This window comes from Leopardus geoffroyi, chromosome B1 (assembly GCF_018350155.1).
Source record: "Leopardus geoffroyi isolate Oge1 chromosome B1, O.geoffroyi_Oge1_pat1.0, whole genome shotgun sequence".
NCBI classification, from domain to species: Eukaryota; Metazoa; Chordata; class Mammalia; order Carnivora; family Felidae; genus Leopardus; species Leopardus geoffroyi.
This window is the reverse complement of record NC_059327.1, coordinates 25421634-25435165: the sequence shown is the minus strand read 5'-3', so window position 1 is coordinate 25435165 and position 13532 is coordinate 25421634. Positions and strand designations below refer to the sequence as shown.

At 42.3% G+C, this 13532-nt stretch overlaps 1 protein-coding gene across 1 annotated transcript in view; it reads right to left on the bottom strand.

Annotated features, from left to right (window-relative positions):
* The window catches only part of LONRF1 (LON peptidase N-terminal domain and ring finger 1), a 38036-nt gene extending 25205 nt beyond the window's left edge, over positions 1-12831 (bottom strand). Inside the window, exons 1-3 of the mRNA XM_045455536.1 lie at positions 11970-12831; positions 2258-2376; positions 1148-1270 (exon numbers count right to left, since the gene is read on the bottom strand). Coding sequence (XP_045311492.1) covers positions 1148-1270; positions 2258-2376; positions 11970-12684 — 957 coding nt within the window. The 5' untranslated portion in view covers positions 12685-12831. The remainder of the gene's footprint in view (positions 1-1147; positions 1271-2257; positions 2377-11969) is intronic.
* Positions 12832-13532: the final 701 nt, after the last annotated feature.

Below are 13532 nucleotides of genomic sequence, written 5' to 3'. Positions count from 1 at the left end.
CAGTATCACTAATCAGGGAGATATAAATCAAAACCACAATGAGGTATCATCTCACAATGGTTAGAATGGCTACTATCAAAAAGACACGAAATAACAAGTGTTAGAGAGGATGTAAAGAAAAGTGAACTGTTGGTGGTAAAGCCACTATGGAAAACAGTATGGAGATTCCTTGACAAATTAAGAACAGAATACCACATCATGCAGCTATTCTACTTCTGGGTATGTATCTTTAGAATGCAAAAACACTGATTTGAAAAGATTTGCATTCCTATGTACATTGTTAGGCATTCCTATGTACATGTAGCATTCTTTACATAGCATCCTATGTACATATCCATTCCTATGTACATGTAGCATTATTTACAATAGCTGAGAAACGGAAACAACTTAAATGTCCATTAATAGATGAATGAAGATACAGTATACATATGCGATGGACTACCACTTAGCCAAAAAAAAAATGATATCTTGCCATTTGTGACATCAATGGACCATGAAGGTATTATGGTAAGTGAAATAAGTCAAATGGAGAAATGCAAACATTGTATGACTTCATTCAAATGTGGAATCTTAAAAAAACAAAAAACAAAAAAACCAAAAAACAGATAGACATGAACACATAAAACAAAAGGAAAACAAATTCCCAGATATGGAGAACAGATTGGTGGTTACCAGAGAGGAAGGGGTCTGGATAAAATGAGGGAAGGAGGCACTGTATGGTGATGAATGGTAAATAGACTTTTAGTGGTGATCTCTTTGTAGTGTATACTAATGTTGGATTATAATGTTGTACACTAAAACTTATATATGTTATATACCCATTTTGTTTCAATTAAAAAAAATTTCTGAGCAGGAATATCATGATAACAGTATTTAATTAAGGATGGTTAGCCTGGCTGCAAACAAACTATTAAAAACACCTAAATTTAAGCAAAACTAATGCTTTTAAATATCTGTGAATGAAATAGTTTGATTTCAGTAAAAACTCAATATACTAAGTATATGAACCTTAAAACCACTTGTCAAACTGCTACTAAAGTTGACTCATGGACTCCTTATGCTCTTTCCCAAGATTCCAAAAAAGCATTTTTAAAAAGACCTATGTCTTAGACATGCCTTGAACTATTATAGTTGGTAAACCAGTTACCTTTTCTACTTCTAGCTTTGCAGGTGCAAAATCTTCATCAAGGGCTAAGCATTGAAGAAAGAGTTGTAAGGCATCACCTAAAAAACCAGCATCATGGAGTACTTTTCCTTTCCTGAAGTAGACCTTCAATGAAAGCACACATACACAACCTTTACTAACAGAATTATTTCTTAGAAATCCATATCAAGGAAAATAAAAATGGTCTGCTTGGAAATGTGCATTTTGAAACTCTAAATGACTCTGAGAGTCTGAAGCATTTCAAAGGTATATTTACACACTTCCCTGGAGAAGCACTTCTGGGAAAATGACTTCAAAATCAAATTTCTAATTATATCACTTCAGTAATAAATCTAGAGATTCTTTTTTTTTTTTTTTAACAGTTTTAAAGTTGTGCATACAGATTATTTCCCTTGTTAATATATATTTGCCTTGGGCATCATGGGATTCTGTATCATTTTCCTTATTAATTCAGAATTTTTACAACATCCTTACTATTGTGTCCTCAAAAGCATGGTTTTGAACGGGAAGAAATCATATAAAATAGTAACTTCTGGCTTAAAAGGACATATATGAGACGTGAACTGATTTGCCTTGGCAATTTAATAAAAAGGAGAATTAATAAACTGATTACTTATAATATACTTGCCTCAAGTCTTTTTTAAAACCATATGGGCAAGGCAACCTCCATTGTTCCCATTTACTGCATTAAATCACTGCCTAATCTGATCCCCATTGTTATGCCTCAATTTACAGCCTGAAGGTCTTCTTCTCTTTCCATCAATAAACTTCCTTCATCAGTTTTCAGTTTGGCTCCACCTTTACAATGTGACCAGTTTTATGTGACGAAATTCTATATAATAAGATCTCTTATTTTTTTTTTTCCCTTTGTGCCTGAATTCAGGCTGTTCTTTAGTTAGGAAATAGAGGTCTCTTATAATTAAAAAAATTGTTAGATAGCCATCCACTCAAAATATTAACCCTAGATTTCTAGAGCTCCATATACTTTAAGAGTCAATCAATCTATTCTGTTAAAACTTATAACCATAATTTAATGCATGCTCCCTACAGGTTAAACTTGAAATGTATGCAAATGTGAAACAGTAACTTTACCTCAGGCCAATTTGGCAGTTCCAAGAGAACTGCATTTAAATCTTCTATGGCTGCTTTAAACTCTTGGAGACCAGCATATGATTCCGCTCGGTAAATTTTGAGAGTCACATCGCTGGGCTCTGAAACACATATTTTATAAAGGTTTATTTTAAAAATATTGTATAACCTACAAAATACATACCAGATTAAGAACTGACTTAGTGATTCCAGCCAATAACCACCAAAGTACAATACAGGTGCAACCCACTTACATGTTGAGTTTTATCTAGAAGTTTTATCACATGACTATTAAGTAGATAATGTGAGCACAGGAAATGATGGTTTTTAAGTACTGGAAATATTTTATAATATGAATAATCACCTTAAAGAAAATGAATGTTTTCTTAAAATAGGGCATTCTATACAAATTTGAAAAACGGGTCTTAGATGTTTAAAGATTTATCTTTCAATAAATCTTATGCTATGATAAATCTTAATTTTTTATACCTTAAATTCTAAGTCCTTACTTATAAACAACCATATATGTAACTAGTGCACGCTGTACAAAGACTGACCAAGACTGTCTTAGGCTCAAACTAGTAACAAAGACTAACCAAGGCTCAAACTTAGGAGGGTATACAATGGTCCTGATTCTGGAGGAAATGGGGTGAGAATTTAAGAGGTCAAAATTTGAATTCCTGCCATTTGCAAACACTGGTATTGGATCATCCCAAAACAGATTTAATTTCAAGTATTTCTGAGGAAAAAAGCTGTCGATAATTTCACTACTACCCTCTACATCTTTACCTGAGAAACCAAAGTAGTATTCAATAGCATTCAGAATTTTGGTTAGCTGGTTCACCTATATGATACCATAATCAATTACTGTAGGTACACAGATCGTAAAACTGAAGTCTGAGCCAGAAACTAATTTTCAGTGCATCTAGACAAAATTAATCTGACTTTTCTTTTAAAGCTATTCATCTTTGAAGCCTTCAAAAATGTATGCTTACCAACTAAAGCTTTCATCATGAAAAGGGCATAAAGACCCATAATGCCTCATTAAAAAGACAAAAAAACCCACTAATAAAACTCCCCAAGAGCTCCCTGGTTTACTCTAGTTTCTAAAGGACTGCTTTCCTACAGGTAAGTCTCAACAATGAAATTGGCCTTTTTCAGCTGATGCTTAAGAATTGGAACTAAGTATCTCAGGAAAATATTTCACGCTTCCCAAATAAAAAAGACATGTCTAGAATATTTTGTCTTTTGTTTCTTAAAGTAATATAATTGGAAACCATTATCTCTGAACAAAAGCACATGGAAAGTGAAAGCTCAGTATGATTCATCATCAGGCAAGAATGAAGAGTCCTGGCACAAGGCTTGACCCTGTAGGTGTTCAAAAGATTTTGTTTTATCCCCATTTTATCCCTTGAAGAGCTTACAATCTAATTAGAAATGTTTATTTTATTGTGAAATGGGATCATGTAATCCTCATTTGACAAACACAACTGGAGTTCAGAAAACGGAGAGCAGCGTGCCAAAATAGTCCAAGAATGAGTAGTCAACGCAAAAGCATCTAAAACCCCGAGCCGCAAAGGACTGCTCACCCAGAGCTGGGGCGCTTCCAGTAGCCTCCTTAAGACCCCCTCCTCTGCTCCAGCACCTCAGAGAGAGGGAGTTCACCGTTGCAAATCCTTGACTTTGCCAACTTTACATCCTTCATTTCTTCAATCTGACCCTGGTCTTTTCCAATCTTACTGCTAACAGCTTTTGTTAAGGGTCCAGACCCACATCTCTATGATTTTTGCAACAGCTTGCTAACTGCTCTCACTGCCTCCATCCGGTTTTACCCTACTATATCCTCACCATCCACAAGATCAGATGGGTATTTAGTACAACAGACCAATCCCTACACACCCGGCATCTGCCCATCTCTCCAGCCTTTCTTCCTGCATGGTCAACCTCCCCCTTTGGGCTCCAGTAATACCTAAGCTCACCCTGCCCCACACGTGCCATTCTATTTCATGCCTCCTTCCTTTGCTCACAGAAGTCCCTCCTTGTCACAGCTCTGCTTCAGTGCCGCCCTGCTGCCCCATGGTCTGGGGAACGGTTTCTCATCCAGCACGACTCCGCCCAGCAGTCTCTTCTCAAGATGCTTTAGCCTGAGCCTGCCTTCACTTGGCACATCGCAAGGATCAGGAGCGGCAGTCCTGAGGTCACACCGCCTGGGTTCAACTCCAGGCTCCTCCACTCGCTCGGCATGACTGGGACAAACTGCCAAACACCTCTGTACTGTTTCCTCAGCTATAAAATTGAGGGTTTTTTAAAAAAATTATTTGTGTTTAAGAAACACCACTTGGTGTATACTATTCTAGATGACTTACACCTTCAGAACAATCCTAGTTAGGTCTAGCATTATCCACATTCTCATAGATAAGGAAACCAAGCACAGAATTTAAGTACCTGGCCCATGATATAAAAACTGCGAAGTGGAGGATTCAAGATTCTCTCAGGCAGTCTGGCTCCAGGGTACTCACTTGCACTTCTATGCAGATAACAGCATTTACCTCCCAGGACTACTCCAGTGCAAGTTAATGTATGCAAAACACAACAGACTTGGTACCTTGTAAGTGTTCGCTGTATGATCATGTTCCTTCACTCTATGTGCACTGCATTCATTTTAAAATCTATTTTTGAGCTCCCTCCATTATTTCCTGTCTTTGTGTTCTCAAATCCCGGCTTTGCTAAATGTTTGCCGAACAAGGGGAAATTCATTAAAATCTGTCCCCTTATGCTCCTTAATTCATTGCTCCCATTTTCTCTTAGACCTAGTAATATCGTGAGTCATCAGGCAAATTAAAAAAATGAAATAAAATTCTGCTACACATCTGAGGAAATCAGGTCTTTAGCAATCTGAGGAATTTCATGGGCTGAGGAACGTTCTCCGGAGTTCCAATTCCTCATCTTTGTTCTAATCCTTAGGGGTAAATGGTCAGTAACGGGTCTATGGGTTGTTTCCTTAGTTCATCTTCAAGGAACTTTGTTTCAGATTATAAAAGTTATAAAATGTTTACTTATAAAAATTTGAAAAATATACAATATTAAGAAATAAAAACCTTTCTCCCCATCATAAAGAAATAACTAGTATTGGCATAAAACATACCTTTCTTCTCTGTGTGTAGAGTATATTTGTAATTTTATAGTTTTATGAAATCTACCATATATACAGTTTATAACCTGCTTTTTTTGCCAGTGTCATTAAATTCACATGATTTTTAATGGTCGCAAAGTATTCTACCATGCTCACAATTTAAAAATGTCCAACTCAGCATTTACTTCCAATGTTTGCTAATATAAAAAGTACTATCATGAACATCCATCTGTATGCCTTTACATTATCTGCTTATTTCCTTAGTCACGGTCTACAAAGATGAATGGCAAAGTTTTCAATACATTCTGCTAACCCTCCTTTTATAAAAACTTATTTTATATTCCCACAAGCTATGTATTTTTGTTCCTGGAAAAATACAAAAAAATTTATTTTAATGTGCTTAAACTTTAATAAGTTTGACCTTTACAATATATATTTATTGATTACTTAGATTGTGTATGCATAAGAATAAACATTCCATGTTCATAATCTTTTACTTGTTCTTCGGAGTGTTTTTTTCTTGGATTTCTGTATTGAGCTATTTCAACAATTTCAGCAGCTAACCAAAATGCCAAATTTCTTTGCTTCGATTACTTTTTCAAGTTCAGTATGGTAGGACTTTGTTATCATAAACTAAAAGCTGCCAATTGACAAGTTATTAGGGAGTGATTAATAAAGTCCAGGAATAGTAACTGGCATACTTAAGATCATAACCACTGGATTCAGAACATCTGGTTGAGATCCACTTTGGACAGTCTATCTTACACTTTAAACCTCAGTCTCCTCGAGGACCTAGAGAATGCTGGTGACACATCTTCTGACTGTCGTGAAGACTACGTAAGACCACGCATGTTGACAACACAATGCCTGCCACACAAATGCTCAATAAACGTTAGTATTACAAAACATTTCTAAATAAGTTGGATAGCAGTGAGATTTGCTCTTGATACAAGGCATTAGGAAAAGTACTTTCTTTTATCCAAATAGATCTTTGCCAGTGAGCAACATCGTTAGGGATCAGTAGTGCAGACTGAACAAAAGGAGAAGAGGGGCGCCTGGGTGGCTCGGTCACTTAAGCGCCAGACCCTTGATCTTGGCTCAGGTCATGATCTCTGGGTCTGGGAGTTCAGCCCGCATCTGGCTTTGCACTGGCAGCATGGAACCTGCTTGGGATTCTGTCTCTCTCTCTGCCCCAAACCCTAATGTATGTACGTGACATGCACACACACACTCTCTCAAAATAAATAAGTTAAAAAAAAAAAGAGGGACGCCTGGGTGGCTCACTCGGTTAAGAGTCCGACTTCAGCTCAGGTCATGATCTCACGGTTGGTGAGTTCGAGCCCCGTGTCGGGCTCTGTGCTGACAGCTCAGAGCCTGGGGCCTGTTTCAGATTCTGTGAGACCCTCTCTCTCTGCCCCTCCCCGACTCGTGCTCTCTCTCTCTCAAAAATAAATAAACATTAAAAAGAGAGAGAGAGAGAGGAAGGTGAAGAAAAAAAAAGAGAGGGAGGAGAAGAAAAAAAAAAGACTGATCCTATTCTACCAAAGTGGGGGAAATCTGAACAGAAGTTCCCGTGTTGCATTTTAGAGTCTAAGTCACTCATCTTGTACAGTAAAACACAGTACAATTTTGAAAAATATCTCTACAATGCGAGTGGTAGAATACTATATAAATTCATTTAAAATTTCACACGAATATATCTAAGCCTGTTAGAAATATTCCACTAAACAGAAAAACAATTCTGAATATACCAAAGGTTAATGTACAAATAACTAGAAATCTAAGACAATGGAGCTTTGGTAAATTTTTCATTGTCTGATGAATCAAAAAAGATAAAAAATAGCATTATTTAAAACAGAAAATATAATATTTACATAACCCCTTTTCCCATCTTCTGTATCAATAAGAGTATGCCATTTAACTGATCCTTGTAGTGATCCTGAGGCACTGCAAAAATCCTCAAACTTAAGTTAAAGTAACATCCTTAAAGAAAGGATGAATCAAAGATCTACCACGTCATAGGCTGTTTGTTAGAAGTCAATTGAGCAATATAAACCCCTGTTGTAGTGATTTTCAATAAATACCAATTTGCTGCAATTTTAAAGGAAACACACAAAAAAATACACATTCTGTAAGGACAGATATTTTATTTTGTTCACTTCTATATTTCCAGCACCTAAAACAATGCCGTTTATGTACTAAGTACTCAGTAAGTATCTGCTGAAAAGACAGTATGGATACTTGAGATTTGATTTATATGCTAATTTTTTTTGAAAGAGGGAGAGGGACAGAGGGAGAGACAATCTTAAGCAGGCTCCACACTAAGTGCGGAGCCCAAGGGTGTCCGACCCAGGGCTGGATCCCAGGGCCCCGGGATCATGACCTGAGCTGAAATCAAGAGTTAGATGTTCAACCAACTGACCCACCCAGGGGCCCCTATATGCTAATTTTTTATATCAATTTTAGTCTTAGAAGCAATATCCACTGCTTCTACCTTTCAGTTCCAACTTGGTTATTTACTTGCCTCAAGAAAGTCACTGAAAAGTCTTGGAGCTCCCATCTTCAGTCTGTGAATTAGCAATGCGAAAGCTGCCCTCCTAAATCACATGAGCTTTCCTAAGGATCAGTTAAGATAATGGAAATGAAAATATTTTGTCAACTAGGAAACATCATATAAACGTCCAAGTGTTTACAGTTTCAAGTGTCTTACAGAGTAAGTTAGGACACGCAGAAGTTTACTGATAAAATAAATTGAAATTTCTTCACACTAACCTAGTTAAGATATTAAACACCTTCATATCTTCTTTAAATGTATTCAGTAGATACCTATAATCTGACTATTCTTTTTATAACTAAAGCCTTGCAGTATCTGTATTTTATCGATGTATGCTAAAAATGTTACTAATTCACATATACAGGCTAGAATCAAGATTCAACCCTCACTCGGGTAATATTATTAATGTGGTAGAGAGAAAAGAACAGGACTTGACATTACAAAGTTTAGATTTTAATTTTAGCCAAATCGCCTTCTGGCTGTAGCACAACTTTCATATTTTAAAAACATTTTTGTTACTATTTACTAGGCATTTATTCTCCCAACAGCCCTAGGTAGCTGTTACTACTGGTATCTATCTTGTAGATACCATTTTCGCTTTTTCAGATAAGGAAACCAAAACAGACAGGTTAGACAACAGGCCCAAGGTCAGAGAGTAAGTGGAAGGTTGCCCTGGGATTCAAACCAAGGCAGTCAGCTAGCTTTAACCACTAGGCCACACTGCACCTCCACTTCTAGATGCCTCAGTTTCCTTCCGAGGATTCTTTGTGAAGACCAAATGATATAAAAATTTTTTTTAAATGCTTATCAGGTAAGAACTACATAATTAATTTTAAAGACAAAAATTTACAAGTATTTTAAATACACTATTCTCCCCCTTATGACCTTTATTTTTTTCTTTTAATCAGTTCAAACTGTTACTTATACGGTTCTTTGGGTGAGAGGGGTGTACACAGGGAAGAGGCAAGCCAGCGTACAAATTTATTAAAAAATAAAAGGAAAATAGCATAGCAAAGTGAGATCACTTCAATAGGCTCTTATGTATAAAGATTCCATGTAGAAAAGACTTTTACATAATATTCCTGAATACTAAAGAGACAGAAAGTTATGAAACATCTGAGAGTTAATACCAAAAGATCAATAGATTAAATGTTATCTAAATATATTTCAATTCAACAGAAACTTATGTAATCTCAATGGGAAACTTCTGATTTTGGCAAAGGTTTTCAAGCTTGCCTTTCTTGTCAACAGGGATAAATTTGGACGGGTGTGGGCTAACTGTAGACTAGATTATCTTTTTCTAGTTAATAGTATTTAGTTCTTTCATCATAAGAATTCTATGAAGAAATTATAGTGGTCTTTCTTCTCATCAGCAATAATGAAAAGTATCTATCATTAGTAACCACAGAACTGTACAATTATATAAACACATTTCAAATGCCTATCTAGCGAACTAGCTGACTCTGAAAAGTCAAAGCCTAATAATACAGATATATAACTCTACTAAACATTTTTATTTACCCCATATATTGTTAAACACTTGGTATCTATAGTTGACCGACTACAATTTGTTAGCTGTAAGGTTTTTTTTTTTCCTTCCCACTTTGCACTAAAAATTTAAGGGATGAAAAAAATTTTTCTTCATTAGTAACATTGAGACACACTTTTCAGTATGGAATTCATGACTTTTGAAAGACCTCAGAGAATAAGGGAAAAGAAGCTAATGACGTGAAAGTCAAAAGACTTGAGTTCTAGTTCTGCCAAAGTAAGACTTAAGTAGCTAAATAGGCAAAATCCCCGTGGGCAGTCCATGCAAATTGGAAAAAGGAGAGAAAAGGTCTTTTTTTTTTTCTGTTAAAAAAAATGTCTTTAACCCAAGGCCCAGAGTCTTCCTTAATTAAAAGATTACTGGTTAGAGAATATTAAGCCAGACCTTAATTAGTAAATGTGCTCACTGTTCTGTAGATTAGGATATGAATTTTTATGAAGTGTCTAATTTAAGAGGTCAAATTAGTAATTAATACTGCATAGTGCTGTCCATAAGTTTCATCCTTTGTTTTATACGAGTGACAGGAAGGAAGGAAGGAAAGAAAGAGAAAGCAAGAAAAAGAAAGAAAGAAAGAAAGAAAGAAAGAAAGAAAGAAAGAAAGAAAGAAAGAAAAAAGAAAGAAAGAAAGAAAGAAAGAAGGAAGGAAAGAAAGAAAAACTTCCCTGGAAATTTATATCAAACACTTTTCATTGGGTGAGCTATAAGGGCAGAATGGGCCCTGGTGCAACATTTAGGAGAAATGGAGAATATGATGTTGCCTCTAAAACCAGCTAGCTGTGTGACTTTGGACAAGTCATTTCACTGCCCTAGCTTCTGCTTCATTGTTGAAATGAGGCCCATGGCCTAGATGGTTTGTGCTTCCTTACTCATGCTCCATTTACCCAGAGAGGCAGAGCTGTCTGTATTAGAATTCTGTATTCCAAATACTGTTGTTCTCTTTCCTTCTATCATTCTATTCCATTTTATAACTGCCTACACTTCCCATAAAGATACTGAAAGACTATGAACATGTGCCAAGTTTATGCTTTGAACTCCAAAGGTATTAAGTAACTCAATGTATTGTCACTAGTTCAAAATGACTAAGCACTTAGGATAAAAGACCTGCAAAAAGATCGTTTTGGTGACACAGTTTATAAATTTACCTAATACCGGTTTATATTTTAGACGTCTGTTTTCTCGGGGATAATTCCCTCAAGCATTATTTCATGCCAATAAAGACACTACTCTTGCAATATACTTATTTAACACAAGGTTTAACAGTGACACTATTGACATTTTGGGCCTGACAACTGTGCGGGAGGCTGTCCTCTGTGCTGTAGGATGTTAGCATCCCTAGCCTCTACCCACCACATGTACCAGCACTACACCCACAAGGAGTGTCTCCAGTTATCACCAGATATTGCTCTAGATAATGTCCCCCGGGGCGGGGGGGGGGGGGCTGCTAAAATACCTCTGGTAGAGAACCACCGATTGACTTAAAGTAGTCTTCATTTCACCTAGGTAAGTCCGGCAGGGTCCCCTTTGGCAGCCTGAAACCACCTTAAGAGTGCTAACCTAGGTTAGGAAGCCAATGCGGCTTCTTGGAGGCAAAGAAACAAACAAAAGACCTAAAAGGCTTTTCCCCACAGCTTGATCAAGAGTGGAAAGGCAAACAAAAGCGTGTCAAAGAACTCGATCAGAGACTACCTCTTTTTCTTTACCGAGAACTAGGGGTGCTCGGAAAGTAAGCACACGTGTGTTTATGAAATAAGTATTATTTGAAATAGGCAGGTAAACCATCAAGAGCAACCAAGGTTGCAGACGTTTCAGGTAAGACCTAACACCCCCGGGCAGCTCCGACACCCGCCCCAAGCCCAGTGGCCCGCGGGGCCTCCCGGAGCTGGGTGCGGGCGCAGAGCTCCCGCCACGCCCACCGGACGTCACCCGTTACACAACCCCCCCCCCCCCCAGCTTATGCAATTCTGCCCTCCCGCGGCTTCAATTGCCCCAATGACTTTCGTGCGAGACGACGGTAAACGTTGCACGCCTATCCTCCGGTGGGGAGATCCTCTCCCCGCCCCGGCTGTCGTTTGCCGGCGGCGGGCCCGGCCCGGCCCGGCCGGCCAATTACCGGAAAGAGGGCGGCAGGAAGCGAGCGGCCGCTCGGGCTCGCCCAACTTCCACCCCATCCCGCGCTCCGGCGGCCTCCACCGGGCCACCCGCTCCGCTCGGGACGCTCGCTTCAGACCGCAGGGCCGCGGCCAAGGGAACCCCGAGCCTGCGCGCCCCTCCCCGCGCCGCGTCACAGTCGGCTCCGAAGGCGATCCCCATTGTGACCGAAGCACCCCGGGGCGCCGCCCCCTCCCACACCCTCGAGGACCCCGAAACCCCACGCACGGGAGTCAGGCAGCCTTGGGGAGGCAGAGACGCCGGGCAGCCAGCCCGTCGGGGAATGAAGGGTGGGGTCGCCCGGGCCCACGCCGCATCCCCGCGCGGTCACCTGCTCGAAGCGCCTCGCAGGCGGCGGCCAGGGCCTCCCGGTAGCGCCCCTGGTGCAGCAGCTCCCCGAGCCGGCCGGCCGCGCGGGCTCGCTCCCGCTGGCCCGGGAACCACTTCTCGGCCAGGTGGTTGAGGACGACGCTGGTTCTGAAGCCCGAGGCGGCGATGGCGGCGGCCAGAGGCGGCGGCCGCGGGGTGGTGCCCTCAGCATCTGTGGCGGCGGCGGGCGGCAGCCGGTCCCGGCAGAGGCGGCAGCGGGCGCGGAGCTCTCTCCGCAGGCAGCGACGGCAGTAGCTGTGGCCGCAGGGCACGGTCACCGGCTCGCTCAGGAAGCCCCGGCAGCCCAGGCAGCTGAGCAGCCCGCCTGCGCCGGGGTCCGCGCTCGCTCCGAGGGTCGCGCTCCAGCCCAGCCCGTGGCGAAGCCGGTAGTTGAGCACCAGGCAGTCCACCAAGGTGCCGAGGCACTCGGGCCTGACCGGGGCCCCGCGGCGCAGCGCCGCCGCGTACGCCTCCAGCGCTCCCTTCAGGTGGCCGCCCAGCGCCAGCAGCTCGCCGCGGCGGAGCAGCAGCTCCCAGCGCTCCGACTCCGCCGCCGCGCGCTCCAGCCGGTCGCCGCTGCCGCCGCCCACTTCCCAGAACCGGCCCCGGCTCCGCGGCGTGGGGGCCATCTCCCGGCTCCCTCCGGGGGAGCTCCTCGCCACGACCGGAGAAGACATGGCCCGCGGAGGGCTGCTCCTCCGCCGCCGCCCGCCGCCACGGTCGCGGAGCCTCCGGGGCGCGCGGCTCCGCACGCGGCCCGCGAGCTGGGGGGCGTGGCGCGCGGACACAGCGGGGCGGCGCGCGCCCGGGAAGCCCCGGGGGCGGGGCCTGGCGGGCGCGGGGCGGGGCGGGGCTTCGCTACAGCGCCCGGGACTCCCCCGCACGGCCGGCGCCCGGGTCCCGGAGGAGCCTCGCGCCTGGCCCCGCCCCCTACGAAGCCCCTCCTGGGGAGGAACGCGAGGTCAGATGATCCCCCAGCGGGGATCTAATTGGCTTCTCCCGAAACTGGGGCCTGGCTTGTAATTGAACAAAGCCTCTTGGAACCCAGGCCTCCGCCCCTGTCGCCAATCCGCGGGACAACTACCCTCACCTGCCAAGGCTTCTCTCCTGATGCTTGCTTGGTGGGCGGTTTTTCTGCCAGGCGTCTGGCCTCCCGGGACTAAAGCCCAGATCACCAACATTCTCCTGACACACCGGGCTTCCTGAGTGGCGACTCGCCCCCTTTTCCTGGCCGGTGGGAGCCTCCCGGAGTAGTAGTCAGGTGCACGTCTGCATTTTTTTATGCCCAAGTTACAGATGGACATGTAGAGGCAGAGGGCCTAGGAATGCGCAGTCTGATGACTTTGTGACTCCTCAAGTCTAGACTAGGTCAACTTTAGAAACAAAATAACCCCACCCATGTTTCTGAGCCGACTCCCTCCAGAGGGCAAGACAGTTTTCTATGGTGGCAAGTTACTGCTGCTTTTCCACTTTAAAACCCACCCCCACCTGGAGGAAGAAAGCCCACAGGTTCCCAAGGTATCAG